The following is a 15,203-nucleotide window of genomic DNA, read 5'->3' as shown; positions in this document are numbered from 1 at the left end:
ACACAGGACACGTTTCTGCACTTTCCCTGCAGGAGCTCGTACCTCAAGCTGCATTTTGACAGCCTTCTCCAGGTGAACACATTTACTCCACGAATATACACTGATCAGCCATAACATTATGACCACCTGCCTAATATTGTGTAGGTCCCCCTTTTGCCACCAAAACAGCCCTGACCCGTCGAGGCATGGACTCCACTAGACCTCTGAAGGTGTGCTGTGGTATCTGGCACCAAGACGTCGGCAGCAGATCCTTTAAGTCCTGTAAGTTGCGAGGTGGGGCCTCCATGGATCGGACTTGTTTGTCCAGCACATCCCACAGATGCTCGATTGGATTGAGATCTGGGGAATTTGGAGGCCAAGTCAACACCTTGAACTCGTGATTCATCAGATCAGGCCACCTTCTTCCATTGCTCCGTGGTCCAGTTTTGATGCTCACGTGCCCATTGAAGGCGCTTTCGGCAGTGGACAGGGGTCAGCATGGGCACCCTGACTGGTCTGCGGCTATGCAGCCCCATATGCAACAAACTGCAATGCACTGTGTGTTCTGACACCTTTCTATCAGAACCAGCATGAATTTGAGCTACAGTAGCTCGTCTGTTGGATCGGACCACACGGGCCAGCCTTCGCTCCCCACGTGCATCAGTGAGCCTTGGCCGCCCATGACCCTGTCGCCGGTTCACAGCTTTTCCTTCCTTGGAGCACTTTTGATAGGTACTGACCACTGCAGACCGGGAACACCCCACAAGAGCTGCAGTTTTGGAGATGCTCTGACCCAGTCGTCTAGCCATCACAATTTGGCCCTTGTCAAAGTCGCTCAGATCCTTATGCTTGCCCATTTTTCCTGCTTCTAACACATCAACTTTGAGGTTAAAATGTTCACTTGCTGCCTAATATATCCCACCCACTGACAGGTGCCATGATAACGAGATTATCAGTGTTAGTCACTTCACCTGTCAGTGGTCATAATGTTATGGCTGATCGGTGTACAGCATCGCAATAAATACTGCTCCGCTGATAATGTCCATGAATCATTATTTTGGTGGATGTGGTGCGCTATTGCACTCTGTACTGCAGTAGCAATCGCATGTTGATCAGTGGAGGAAAAGCACTCGCTGCCATTTGGACCTGGCGTTTCACTGTTTTCACAGCACTGGCACAAACCCACTAATGATCTGTAATTGCCATTATTACTGCTGCCCCTGAATCAGTCATGTTCATATACACAGCATTTCAAAACGAGCTCTCTTCAGTCTCCGTCTCCAATCCATGTTTATTTGCGGGTAATCACTGTATCAGCTCAATCTGTCTACAGTAAGGAAACACCTGTAATGTTGTACAGTGTGTGTGTTTTTCAAGCACATGAAAGACTGTAGACAGGTAGAGATCACCACTTGAGCGCCAGACAGACTGTATTGTAAAGGGCAGGCAGGATTATGGGTTATATTTAAGTTATGTATTTTAATGACCGGTGAAAATAACCCAATTTTGGCTATTCTACGTAAACTTATTTATTTCCATGTTTATGCAGTTAAAACGCAGTAGAGATGTTTATTACATAAGCTCGGTGCTTCTAGTGTTAAGTGTGTGTCAGAGAAATTATTTTTTTCAAATGGACTCTAGGGCCGGAGCAAACAGCCTCAGGGGCCGCGTACAGCCCGGAGGCCGGACATTCCCCACTCCTGGTCTAAAGGCATCACTTCTCGCTCCTGCCCCGACAGGAATCCTTTTCAGATGAACTGGTGCCGATGTGTCTCTCAATCAATGCAGCTTTGTCCGGCCCTGTCCCTCCCTCCTTTTCCTTCATCCTGCTTTTTAAATGGATTGAAACTCCTATTTTTTTCCCTCATTCTGGATTTGTTGCGATTATAGCCGGGTTGTTAATAAAGCAGCTTTGTAAAAACCACGTATTGAGGTCAGATCACGAGCTGTATAGTTTCAAGACAAAGAGTGATGTCTAGGTTTGTTTATTGTGCACGTGGCACACCAAGATATAGCGGCAAGATCTGTACGGTTTAACGCGCATCGTTGCAGTCCCGTGTTTACAGCAGTAACCGCTCAGAAGCTGGACCCAGTGTCGCCCGGCTGCCTCAACCCAAACCGCTGGACGGTGAAACACGAATTGTGGATCGAAGCTGGGTGGCATCAAAGCCCGGAGACGAGTTGGGGGTGGTTTCTCCAGGAGGCCTACTTCACAAATCACACTCTCTTTCCTACTGCTTGCTCAAAAGGAATATTAAACGAGCTCAGATGGAGAGAGTTGGTTGTTTACTGGCGTTTCACTGATGCTGCTTCACACTGTGAGCGTCTGCGCTAGGTCTTAGATGCTCCTATCAGAGGGATGCTGCTGTAGTTGCTATCTGCGATTTTATTAAGCAAGTTCGCAGCTCTTAAATGCGTTGCCTTAAATGTCTCCAAATGAGGGATTGGCAGAAAATCACTCTTGGACGGCCAGAAGAAAAGACAGTGAGATTGGACTGTCCAGCACATGTGACCCGACCCCCAAAACAAAAATGTATTTGTGATTTTCTAATGACTGACTTAATGTAACAACATTTTTAGGAACCTTTCTTTATTTGAGTTCAGGGTTTCTATATTTACATTATAACGGCTTTTTCAGTTGTTTTCTATTTTTCCTCAAAAGATCTCTCCTAGTCAAAAAATAAATACATTGTAAATTAAATTGTAACTTTCCAGTGTTGTCATCAATATAAATTTACAGACATAAAAGGAATTTGTTGTATTGCGATTATCAAACAATTTTTAGTATACTCTTTAAAACTACACAAGTTGGGTAACAGAATATGCCAACAACAAAAATACATTCCAGTTTAAGGAGAAACACACACAACTGACAGGGCTGTCATTCTGAAAAACAGCCCATCTAATCAATGTTTTGTTACATGCATATTAGATCCACAAAATGGACGATTTGTTTTTTAACGGACATTTTGTGGGGGAAAAAAATCCCTGTTAAAATAGCTGGAAAATAACCTATATACATATATAGATGGTCAAATATCGTACAGACAGCCTTGAAAGAAACTGTTAAAATGTACATCCATCTTTGCATAGATTTCATATTTCGTGGAATAAAAGTACAGCGTCCCGGGCCTTCGTTTACAATCAGGGTCGGTCTGGGAGAGACATTCATATGTTGAAGATCCGGGATCCGCTTTGAAAGATGGCAGAGGGATTCGGAGAGGTCTTGGCTTTCAGCGGTTGCTCCTTTAAAAGAAAACATAGAAAATGACTCTCAGGTATTCGGCTGCACTTTGATCAGTTACTTCTGCAGTTTACTCAGAATAGTATTTTAGAGATTATAGTAGTTTCGGCAATATCCATGTCTTTGTGTGTGACTGTAGATTTGTAACGGAGCTGTTTATTTTAAGATTCATATTCATTGTCAACCTGGCCTATTAGACTGGGAAGATAATGCACTGCAGGGACAGAAAGCCAAGACAGGTTGGTTGCAGGTCTCTCCCATCCTGATCACGATTCACATGCTCTACAGGATGATGATCAATGGCAGACTGAGAACCATGCGCCATTACTGTAGTTTTCCCAGCTGTTAGAAGAGCAACAGCTATCAGTTGGCCCCTAGGAGCCCGAGAGCCCACAGCCAGGAACGCTGTGATAAACCCCTCGAAGCAACAGTTTTCCTCTTTTTGTTGTGCATTGAAAAGACCATCTTTTTAAAGGAGATCTTAAATTATTACAAAGTAGAGAAGCTGTCCCTGGGAGAAATCTACAGTAAATTAATTCTACATTATTTCTGAGTTGATTTTCTAGCAGTCTAAGATCCTTAACAAACAACTAAGAAGCAAGACACACAGGAAATGGAGAGGTTTTCATGTCTGATTCAGTATACCTCCCCATGTAGGGTGTCAAAGTCCCACTGTATTCACCAGGAATATAATCAAATACACATGCATTTATTGTATACCAAACTCCATGTTTCAAGCCGTTTCTGAATTATGACGGGCTGTTGGCATGTTGGTATGCTCTTTTCGTTGAATTCCCGGGATTTCACACAGGTGTCGGGATAGTCCAGTTAACAATGAATTCAAGAGTTTTGTCAGTGTGTTTGTTGTACGTTGATTTGCAGATGTGTTGTCCGATCACTGGACAGGATTCTCGCACCACAGTGGATAAGAAGCGTGAGCCAGGGTGACACTTGAGACAGATGGCTTCGGTCACAAAGGGGCTAAACCCTGGAGAGCAACTCTTTATTTAGGACTCAAAGTACACAAGACCCACGAGGGGCAGCTCCTCTGGGATCAGTCAGTTCTCTCAGTGCAGCAGGTGCTCTGTGTCTTTAATAGCAGACGTATAGACACTTGATAGTTTCTTTATCAAATATGAAGCCCTGAACAAGACGAGGCATGCCTGACTGTTTACACCCTGCCTACCTGACATGTCCTTTAGTGTCTGATCCACCCTTTTGTCACAAATCAACATTTCGAGTCCCTCAGAAAAGGAACCACACAGTTAAATGACTTACAGAGGTGAACTCCATATTTGACTGATTTTAAATGCTATTCAAAGCATTGAATGTGTATACCCAACAAAAAGATGCATAAACTCGGCTCAGAAGTGAATAAGTACACAGACAGTGAGACTTGCCTCAGCCCTGGTCCGCTGGTTTTCTTCTGCTGGATCCGCTGAGGTGCTTTGCTGGGGGTTGGTATCAACCTGCAGAGTCTCCATCTGATTAAAGACGTCTCCACCGAAGGCGGCTCTGTAGCTGGTGCTGGTCTTTTTGACGTGGGAACCAGGACTTGTGTAGGCGGGCTTTTTCCGGGCTGACTTTGAGGGTTTAGCACCCATCCAGGGGCAGAATTCCTGCCTAAAAACAATGCAATAAACATTAAACACAGATCAAAAAAGGGAGAAATAATACCATGATAAATTAATATAGTTATGTATTATTTGTTTATTTATTATACACAGCATGACTAATATTATTTAAAAATAAAATATGCTTCATTGGAACTTTCTCAAACACCACTTAATACTCAGAGATGTGACAACTCTCATTAACCACTCATTAAAACAAGCACAGGCGTGACTAGCTGTATAAATCCAAGGGGAAACAAACCAATGTGTTACAGTGAGGGGTAAGAGTATTTGATCCCCTGCTGATTTTGTACGTTTGCCCACTGACAAAGAAATGATCAGTCTATAATTTTAATGGTAGGTGTATTTTAACAGTGAGAGACAGAATAACATCAAAAAAATCCAGAAAAATGCATTTCAAAAAAGTTATAAATTGATTTGCATGTTAATGAGGGAAATAAGTATTTGATCCCCTATCAATCAGCAAGATTTCTGGCTCCCAGGTGTCTTTTATACAGGTAACGAGCTGAGACTCTCTTAAAGGGATTGCTCCTAATCTCAGCTTGTTACCTGTATAAAAGACACCTGTCCACAGAAGCAATCAATCAATCAGATTCCAAACTCTCCACCATGGCCAAGACCAAAGAGCTGTCCAAGGATGTCAGGGACAAGATTGTAGACCTACACAAGGCTGGAATGGGCTACAAGACCATCGCCAAGCAGCTTGGTGAGAAGGTGACAACAGTTGGTGCGATTATTCACAAATGGAAGAAACACAAAATAACTGTCAGTCTCCCTTGGTCTGGGGCTCCATGCAAGATCTCACCTCGTGGAGTTTCAATGGTCATGAGAACGGTGAGGAATCAGCCCAGAACTACACGGGAGGGTCTTGTTAATGATCTCAAGGCAGCTGGGACCATAGTCACCAAGAAAACAATTGGTAACACACTACGCTGTGAAGGACTGAAATCCTGCAGCGCCAGCAAGGTCCCCCTGCTCAAGAAAACACATGTACAGGCCCGTCTGAAGTTTGCCAATGAACATCTGAATGATTCAGAGGAGAACTGGGTGAAAGTGTTGCGGTCAGATGAGACCAAAATCAAGCTCTTTGGCATCAACTCAACTCGCCGTGTTTGGAGGAGGAGGAATGACCCCAAGAACACCATCCCCACCGTCAAACATGGAGGTGGAAACATTATGCTTCGGGGGTGTTTTTCTGCTAAGGGGACAGGACAACTGCACCGCATCAAAGGGACGATGGAGGGGGCCATGTACCGTCAAATCTTGGGTGAGAACCTCCTTCCCTCAGCCAGGGCATTGAAAATGGGTCGTGGATGGGTATTCCAGCATGACAATGACCCAAAACACACAGCCAAGGCAACAAAGGAGTGGCTCAAGAAAAAGCACATTAAGGTCCTAGAGTGGCCTAGCCAGTCTCCAGACCTTAATCCCATAGAAAATCTGTGGAGGGAGCTGAAGGTTCGAGTTGCCAAATGTCAGCCTCGAAACCTTAATGACTTGGAGAGGATTTGCAAAGAGGAGTGGGACAAAATCCCTCCTGAGATGTGTGCAAACCTGGTGGCCAACTACAAGAAACGTCTGACCTCTGTGATTGCCAACAAGGGTTTTGCCACCAAGTACTAAGTCGAAGGGGTGAAATACTTATTTCCCTCATTAACATGCAAATCAATTTATAACTTTTTTTAAATGTGTCTTTCTGGATTTTTTTGTTGTTATTCTGTCTCTCACTGTTAAAATACACCCATTAAAATTATAGACTGATCATTTCTTTGTCAGTGGGCAAACGTACAAAATCAGCAGGGGATCAAATACTTTTTTCCCTCACTGTAAAAACACAACTGGTGATCTGGCATGAATAAACGGGCGAAGTTCAGTGAAGGTAAAGTTGCTCTCGGGGGTGTTCACTGGGACAAACCGTCGTCTCCAGATTTATACAGACCCCTGAGGAAGTGCAACCAAAAGTTAATTTAGCAAGAAGATACTACACTATTTTTATACAAGTACATCAAAAAGTTAAAAATTCCATGACTATCAAAATTGTAGGCATATATATATCTTTATTTTAATTTTTTTATTTTTTATATGGAAATCTACTGAGAGTACATTTTGCATTTTCTTACAAAATCTGTTTTTAGTCACACTTCATTAAGGGTCTGAAAAAATGCGGAGGCTACTGTAATTCAGATGAGCGTCTCAGGGGATCTTATGATATCAGAAGAAGGAATTTATTAACGAGATATAAAAGGGAAAAACATGTTTTCTCTCTTTGTATTGCAACTTAAAGGGGAAAAGTATAAAATGTGCAAAACACTGTTTTCAGGCACAAATATCCAAAGCACTATACCTGCTACCTGTAAATTATACACGTATTGAATTGTGGGAAAATATTCTCTTATGAGTTTGTCATTTTAAAAAGTGCACCTGTGTAACCCTTAAATCACTGAGATCTGATTATAACACAAGTGTTGTGTATTGCAATGTCACAAAATAAAAGGCAATAATATACAACCTGTAAATCACACCAACATCTAAAATACGATTAATTAACAGTAAATACCATTTTACAAAAGAGGGTTTTGTCTGATTAATGATGCAGTTCTTAAAATTAATGACTTCTCAGGAAGGTACCATTTTAAACAACTGCAGGACTGTTTACACCAGCATTGATAATGACAGAGTCTGGAAATAAACTCCCAGATGTTCTACTTCAAAGGGCTTCTCTGATGCTGTGCTCTGCTTGGGGTATTTTGCTTCTGCCTCAGTGACCTTCTCGTCATCCGTGATTGGTTTGATTTATTTCCTACCTCAACATGGGGAGACTACGTGGGGACTTGATCCAAGTCTTCAAAATCATGAAAGGCATCGACCACATCAAACCAGAGGAGCTTTTCCAGATCAGCAGGGACATACGCACCCGGGGACACAAATGGAAATTGGGCTTCAAGGCATTCAAAACGGAAAACAGGAGACACTTCTTTACACAGAGAGTAGTCACAATCTGGAATAAACTACCCAGCGATGTGGTTGAAGCTGAAAGTTTGGGAACATTTAAAAATAGTCTGGATAGGATCCTTGGATCACTTAGATATTAATGGACACCAAACGAGCACGATGGGGCGAATGGCCCCCTCTCGTTTGTAAACTTTCTTATGTTCTTATGTTCTAACGTGCACAACACCTTAGTCCCCCTGCTATAACACACAGACTGTCTTCGGTCCTGTTGATTTACCACACTGCTCTAATGTCACTTTTTTAGGTTGCTGGCGGTTTGAGCAGTTTTTTTGTTACCTACAGAGCTCACTGCTCAACAGCCTGTGTCTCTTGAAATCATGAAGCACAAAAGCCACCAGGTTTGTTTAAGGACACCCAGGTGTATCCTGCCCCCTTCACCACAGGACCGTGACACCTACAGCATCAGTGATGTCAGTTGCACTGGAAAAGCTGAGGGCTGACAGCATTTTGATCATGAAAGCTTGCGTCAAGTCTTTGAATCGGGTTTATTTGACTGAACGCTCAGGATGTATATGTAGGTGTCTGATTGCTCTCACCCCCGTATATTACTGGTTTTTAGTTTTTTTATAAACAATTTATAAAAGCAAAACACAATATGAAACTTTCATAAAGGTTCAAATGAAGGTTATTGAATGGTATTTGTTCTCACGGACGTCTCTCAGGATGATTTTCATACTGCAGGGCTCATGGAAACTGATCATGTCATTAGAAATCCTCTGCGTGTTTCTACAGGGAAATAGCAGGGAACAGGTAATATCATTGGCTATTGATGAACACGTCCTAGTCTGAGTAAATTGTTTAATTATTAACCACCAAATTATCGGCTGTGATCCCGGAGTGTTTCGTGTTTTAGGGATAAAAAAGGACCTTAATTTCAGCATCCATGCTTCACAGCCAATTCTAGTTGTGAATTTATATATGAAACACCTCATGTATTTGTAGATGTAGGTTTGTATTTACGCATGATCTAGGTGTCTATGTGTCTGTCAAAGTGTCTATACTATTTATTCCATTTTTAAATTAATAAAGATAATGCAACATCCAATACGACTGGGGGTAAACTACTACTACTACTACTACTTTATTATTATTATTATTATTATTATTATTATTATTATTATTATTATTATTAAACTAGATTTTAACTAGATTTAGTTTTAAAACACACAGTCGGTAAACCAGAATCAGATTGAAGAAGAAATGGAAGAACAAGTGGAATTCTTTTTTTGTAAATTATTCACAATGGTTTCTCACAGTCTTAGAGAACGGATGTGTTAAAAACAAGTCAGACTGCGATTGACTGAGGACATGCGTCTCACAACCTTTTGAATCTCATGGGCACCGTGTTGCAAATGTAGAGATATAGATACATACAACAGACACACAAATACAACCTCAATCACCTACTGTAGCTGAACTCCTATACATTTCATCTGGGCTTGTGATTTTACAAAGTTGTCAAGACTGAAGAACATCCCTCTGCTTCCTCGGGTAGCTGTCACTGACAGCTGGTGCTGAAAGGACCCCACCGAGCTTACGCACCTGTTGGAGCCGGTCCCGGACGTCTCTATCGGCTCTTCCCTCCAGGGCTGTCTGTGTTTGTCTCCTCGCTCCTGCCCGGGATTGGGGTACTGCACAGGGGGGCTATTATCCGGCATATACACCGAGTCCCTCTTGCCGCCATTGCTTATCCACGGGAAATTCTCCTTTTTAGGAAGGGGCCAGGGCTTGAAATCCTGCGTGTACTGGGACACACTCTGAAACGGCACGCCGGGGGGGTGGTAATCCTCTCGGGGCTTGAAGCTCGGCTCTTTCCGCCCCCTGCACGATCTCCTGGACCCCGACTCCGGGGCGGTCGGCGATCCTCTGTGATCAGGTGTCGCCGAGTAGTCGGTTCCCAGAGCCCGGTCCGCCGAGACCAGCTTGGTGACGGAGCGCACTTCTGGGTCGGCGATGTCCGAGTAGTTCTGGATGGTCAGCGGAACCGAGAGGTCCGATTTATCGAACTGGTTCCAGAATCGAGCCAGACAGCACACTCTACTGATGCACGGCCAAGCCATGTCGGGGGCTAAAAGGGTTATGAGATAGAGAGACCAAAATAAAGAAGAATGAAGCAAAGAAGCAAAGAAAGAAAGAAAGAAAGAAAGAAAGAAAGAAAGAAAGAAAGAAAACGTCACATGCAGAAGTGCGTGTGTAAGCGCATTGCTAGACACTCCGGTGGCCGCGCCGTGTCTCCATGTCTGTCTCACGTGGTCCAGAGGATGCAGAATAAATCTATTAAAAAGCGTCAAGTGACCAACACGAAGAAGGAAACGTTGCAATCCCACACAAGAGGCACAATGGTGCGCGTCAGGGCTTGTTCAGTCTGTCCTCTCCTCCTCCACTCTGATTGCAACGCGGGCTGCATGTCATAAATACAGCCAGGAAATATTCTTTCAGCTCCATCCATCCCCTGTGATCTCTGACAACAGTGTCACAGCAAAACCATCAGAGCTCCAGGGGACGTGTGATAATATGTGCATTAATAAATAGATAGATTCATAAATTAACACTTAAGTAGCCTATTTGTACACAATATTATAAGTAGCACTATTGTACAACTTAGTTTTCGTAACAATTACACTTAAAAACAATAGTACGCATGTTTATTTTTTCATATATTGTTTTATAAATACAGACAACTAGTTAAAGCATGAGAGTAAAACGGAACTGGGTGTATGTTTTTACACAAAGTAAAATGTTATATTAACTGGATAAGAGCAAATATATTTGCTTAGCATAACCTTTTTTATTCTGTCTCAAAACTAATATGTACATTTATTTATTTTAATTGAAGCTTTTGAACTATTATTATTATTATTATTATTATTATTATTATTATTATTATTATTATTATTATTAGTCTGCATGCGAAAACCTTCCGCTCAAGGTCAGTAACCAATCACTGTTGCTATGTAATTTTAGGACCAGTCAGTAGCCAATCAGCGGTCACAGTTCCCAGCGTTGGTCCCGCCTCCCTGTCTCTCCTGTGTCCTGCACTTTGCGCGTTGTGCATTTCTACTGCGGTCCTCACAGAGTATAATATTTGATTTCCGCATAAAATACTGTATTATTCTAATACTTATACCACTTCTACTACTACTAAAAATACTACATTAAATTGGTTTAATACTGTTTTATATACTAATATGTATTCCCCTTCTACTAATAATTATACTACTTTTAATTCGTGTAATACTGTATTATATACACATACTTATTCCACTTCTAATACTAATATATATATATATATATATATATATATATATATATATATATATATATATATATATATATATATATATAGTACAATACATTAGTTTAATACTGTTTTATATACTAATACTTCTACTTGGCTACGAATAATAATGATACTACATTACATTCATATATACAGAGCTTTAGTACCGATTCATATTAGTATTCCATATGATTGACTGCTACAACCTACATACCTTAATTAATTCCCTATGTGTTCTGTAGTATACTGTAGACCCCTGTGATGTACAACAAATACTGTAGTACACTCTATTATACCATAATATACTATAATACTACAATATACTGTAGTTGCCTGTGATATACTACAGTACACTATTTAATACTGTAGTACCTTGTAATATACTACAGTACTACAGTTCTACATCAAATACTATGGCACAGTGTTGTATACTATAGTATAGTTTTACTGTGTGATGTATTATCGTTATTACTACACTACAATAAATACTATAATACACTGTTTTATACCATATTACACTTTTATACTATAGTTTACTGTAGTAACTTGTTATATACAATAGTATACTGTATACTGTAGTATCTTGTACTTACTACAGTACTACATGTACACTGAAACATACTGCTTACTGTACTCAAACATACTTTCACATGCAGACAAAGTTTCTCCAGGAACTTCAGTATTCTAGTTATTATTATTATTATTTTTATTATTATTATTGTTGTTGTTGTTGTTGTTCTTATTGTTGTCTATTCTGCTCTCCACATTTGTCTAGCTGTCCCATTTGACAAAAACTGTTAACCTCATACGCCACCAAGTCTATTTCAATGTGTATAATCACATGGATAATCGATCCAGTCTCAACTCAGCTTTTAAAAGCTTGACCTTGTGTTCGGCTGTCAATCGGGTCTAAACCAGACTGAACATAAAGATTTATTTGGCTTACAAACATCTATGTAATGATTAATGCTGAGCCACAAGCACAATTAAGGTGCCTGTTTGCACTCTGCATGCGTGCAAATTAAACACATGTAACTGCGTAATTAAATAATTGATGTTTAATTAGGTTCAGTTGTTCAAAGCACATAAAATCCCGAAGCTAGTATCTGGGTTTGTTAACCCGCGGGACAACCATGCATGTTGAGCCTTATTTCATTTTCTGTCTGCATTTGGCGGCCATAAGTGAGTGTTTCGGTTCTTTAAAATAAGATGCATGTAATTTCTATGAACTGTTATTATTGTCATGTGCAACATATCTAAACTTTACAGAAAAAAATAGCATATACAAATATCCAAGTTACTCCCGTTGCCTTGTTATACGTTTATATGAAACAAAGTGCACTTCCCCAATATTTACCGACTGCTATGCAAGACGACGGGAGTCAGTTTTCGGTACTTAAGAAAGATTGACCGTGCTCAAGTTAGAGCATTTCTCTCGTAATGATTGAAGGGAACTTTATTTTTAAGGATTGTCTTCCTCTCTGTAGGCGCAGTTCCACAGCAGGACATGGATGACTACAATGCGGATTTGGAAAGTGACTCCTATGAGGATTATGAGGACGCTGAAGGAAGTCGGATCGTTGGGGGGGTGCGGATCAGCAACGTACCATATCAAGCCTCCATCATGAGCAAAACTTTCCATTACTGTGGTGGGGCCCTGATCAGCCCCTCTTGGGTTCTCTCTGCCGCCCATTGCTATATACGGTCAGTAGACGGTTGGACCCACAAATTCTCACCCCCGACAACAATTCCTGTATACAACTTTTTGGACTTGGCTTTGGGGAGCAGGTGTAAGATTATCCAGCTCAACATTGCGTATGTGACTTAACATCTCCTTTCTCAATCATTTTAAGTTTCCGCTGTCTGCTAATATGAATAGTAGAATTGAATTGATGGCTTGATTTTAAGTTATTCTCCTCAGTTTGTATCTACATTTAGTAGTTGTCCTCTACATTGGTCATGTATCAGTTAAGTGACCACCACTGTGTTCCTCTCATTTTCAAGACCTTCGGAGATGGTTGTGGACCTTGGAAGTTCAGCAGTCTGGATTCAAGGACAGAAGACCCAGCGAATAAGAGCCGATAAGATCTGTTTGCCCCCCTTTTACAACAGGAGTGAAATGATCCATCATGACATCATGCTCATCAAGGTAAGCTCTGCTGTGTTGTATGAACCAAAGGTGCTGCTACTTTTTATGAAGTGGTCCTGGGTGACGCTCTAACCGCAATATCAGCCTTGTTTTGACCTTGAATTTTGGTGTTGGAGAATTAAAGAGACGGTTCATTGCTAGAGTAATGTTTTCAGTGAATAATAGACCTTTAAAAGCTGAAGGAAACTTTCCAAAATGGTTTAACTAAGTGAATTTAAAGTAATTTTGAAAGAGCTGTGTTTAGATCAGGAATGTGCCACAGTTTTCAGCCACTAGAGGTTTCTAATCTTACACTTGTGGCTCCTGCCAAGCGAGTAAATTCTTGGGTTTTGTTCCGCACTTGGTGGTAGTGGAGACTTTTCTCAAGTTGGGGATGAGCTTGCTGGTTTAGGTAAGACATTGAAGCACTGATTGATCTTAAATCTTCTGAAATGGCTAAAAATGGATGCTCACCCTACAGTGCAACAGATTGGGTTCCTGCAATGTTCTCTCGTGGTCAGTCTTTACAGATGTTCACTCTTTGACTCTTTAGCTCTTCAGGCCGGCGGTGTTGGGGAGCACCATCCAGGTGGTTGAGCTCCCAGGGCCCCACGACAGCGTTGCCACGGGTCAGAGGTGCCTCATCTCGGGCTTTGGGAAGACCAGCGATGAGGGGAGAATGCTAGGCTTACTGCGGGCTGCCAACGTTACTGTAATGTCCACTGATCTCTGCAACCAGTCTTATGAGGGATTGGTCACCGCGAACATGATGTGCGCAGGAGACCGACTTGGCCGCAAAGACGCCTGCTATGTGAGGAGAATCTTGTTAACCTCTTAACAAACTTTTGTTTCATAATAGATTTTAGTGCTCTGGTTTCTGTTATGGCACTACTTCATTTTCCTGCTGGATTTATATCTGGGGTGTTTAGATCACATTCTTCTCTGATTTTCTTAATTGGGAGGTGTGGTCTTTGGCAATAGCAAGGGACTTAAATCCACTTGATGCTCATGAAGTTTTTAATTTTTGGAAGCCCAGGAAACTGGCTTGGTGGCTACAAGCTTGATGGGAATCTAAACTGTAAATCCAACCCTGATAAATCCGCTTCTGACATTCTTGCACTTTCAATCCTCTTCAGCTCAAATATGATTGGTGGATTTCCTTTATATAGAAAATGGCACTAGCTTAATTTTTTTCTGGTTTGTTCTCAGGGGGATTCTGGTGGACCTCTCATCTGTGACCGCAAGCTCTTTGGGGTGATTTCCTGGGGAAGAAGGTGTGGGAGTACGACTTATCCTGGAGTCTACACCTATGTCATTAAGTACCTGGACTGGATACACCAGTGCATCACTTCAGACTGTGTGTGTAGATGAGAACCCTAACCCTTCCCCTACCTCCTCCAGTCTAAATGTGGACCGATCCACCTAAACTTCAGATCAGCTCTCCCATCCCTCTACATTTAGGAATGAAGAGGTTTAATACTTCTGCCACAACTTCTGGTCAATGTCGGTCCATACTAATGCCTTATTGAGTATGCAGCAGGGGCAGTGATATTAATAATACTGATGACTGCCTTTATGAGCGACTTGCGAAACATGAGCCACGGTAGAATTACAGTGCAGTTTAGATGATTGTAGTCCTTGACTAGGGCTGCAATGCTTTAACAAAAGTTTTTAATTTGCCAAAGATTTAATCTGTGATTTGGAGTAATTGGAGCAGCAAAGCCTCTTTCTGAAGAGGTGTCCGTATATCAACAGTACATACTGCGTTTTCATAGAGCATTTGATTTTTAAACAATTAAAGGTTTGTAAAGCGTGAACATGACTTTTAATGTGTTGGTCTCCAAGTCTAGTCTTATTTTGATGCAATAAATATTTGTCAGTGGTGTATTGACATTTGTTTTGGGGCCGAGTCCTTTATAGAGGCAT

General features: G+C 41.5%; 2 protein-coding genes across 2 annotated transcripts; one reads left to right on the top strand and one right to left on the bottom strand.

The window, feature by feature from the left end:
- Positions 1-2,565: 2,565 nt before the first annotated feature.
- Positions 2,566-10,272, bottom strand: map6d1 (MAP6 domain containing 1). Its single transcript, XM_066709822.1, has 3 exons — positions 9,412-10,272; positions 4,624-4,846; positions 2,566-3,225 (listed from the first exon to the last, which is right to left on the bottom strand). Exons 1-3 carry the CDS (start codon positions 9,927-9,929, stop codon positions 3,148-3,150), a joined length of 819 nt encoding a protein of 272 aa, XP_066565919.1. The 5' UTR covers positions 9,930-10,272; the 3' UTR covers positions 2,566-3,147.
- Positions 10,273-12,254: 1,982 nt separating this feature from the next.
- On the top strand, positions 12,255-15,168 carry LOC136753581 (trypsin-3). The gene is made up of 5 exons (XM_066709821.1): positions 12,255-12,331; positions 12,637-12,853; positions 13,154-13,298; positions 13,831-14,088; positions 14,487-15,168. The coding sequence occupies exons 1-5, from the start codon at positions 12,283-12,285 to the stop codon at positions 14,646-14,648; spliced, it is 831 nt and encodes a 276-aa protein (XP_066565918.1). The 5' UTR covers positions 12,255-12,282; the 3' UTR covers positions 14,649-15,168.
- The last annotated feature ends 35 nt before the right edge of the window (positions 15,169-15,203 follow it).

The sequence above is a fragment of the Amia ocellicauda genome, chromosome 7 (genome assembly GCF_036373705.1).
Source record: "Amia ocellicauda isolate fAmiCal2 chromosome 7, fAmiCal2.hap1, whole genome shotgun sequence".
Taxonomy (NCBI): Eukaryota; Metazoa; Chordata; class Actinopteri; order Amiiformes; family Amiidae; genus Amia; species Amia ocellicauda.
The sequence above is the reverse complement of the archived record's forward strand: the minus strand, read 5'-3'. Positions and strand labels throughout refer to the sequence as shown.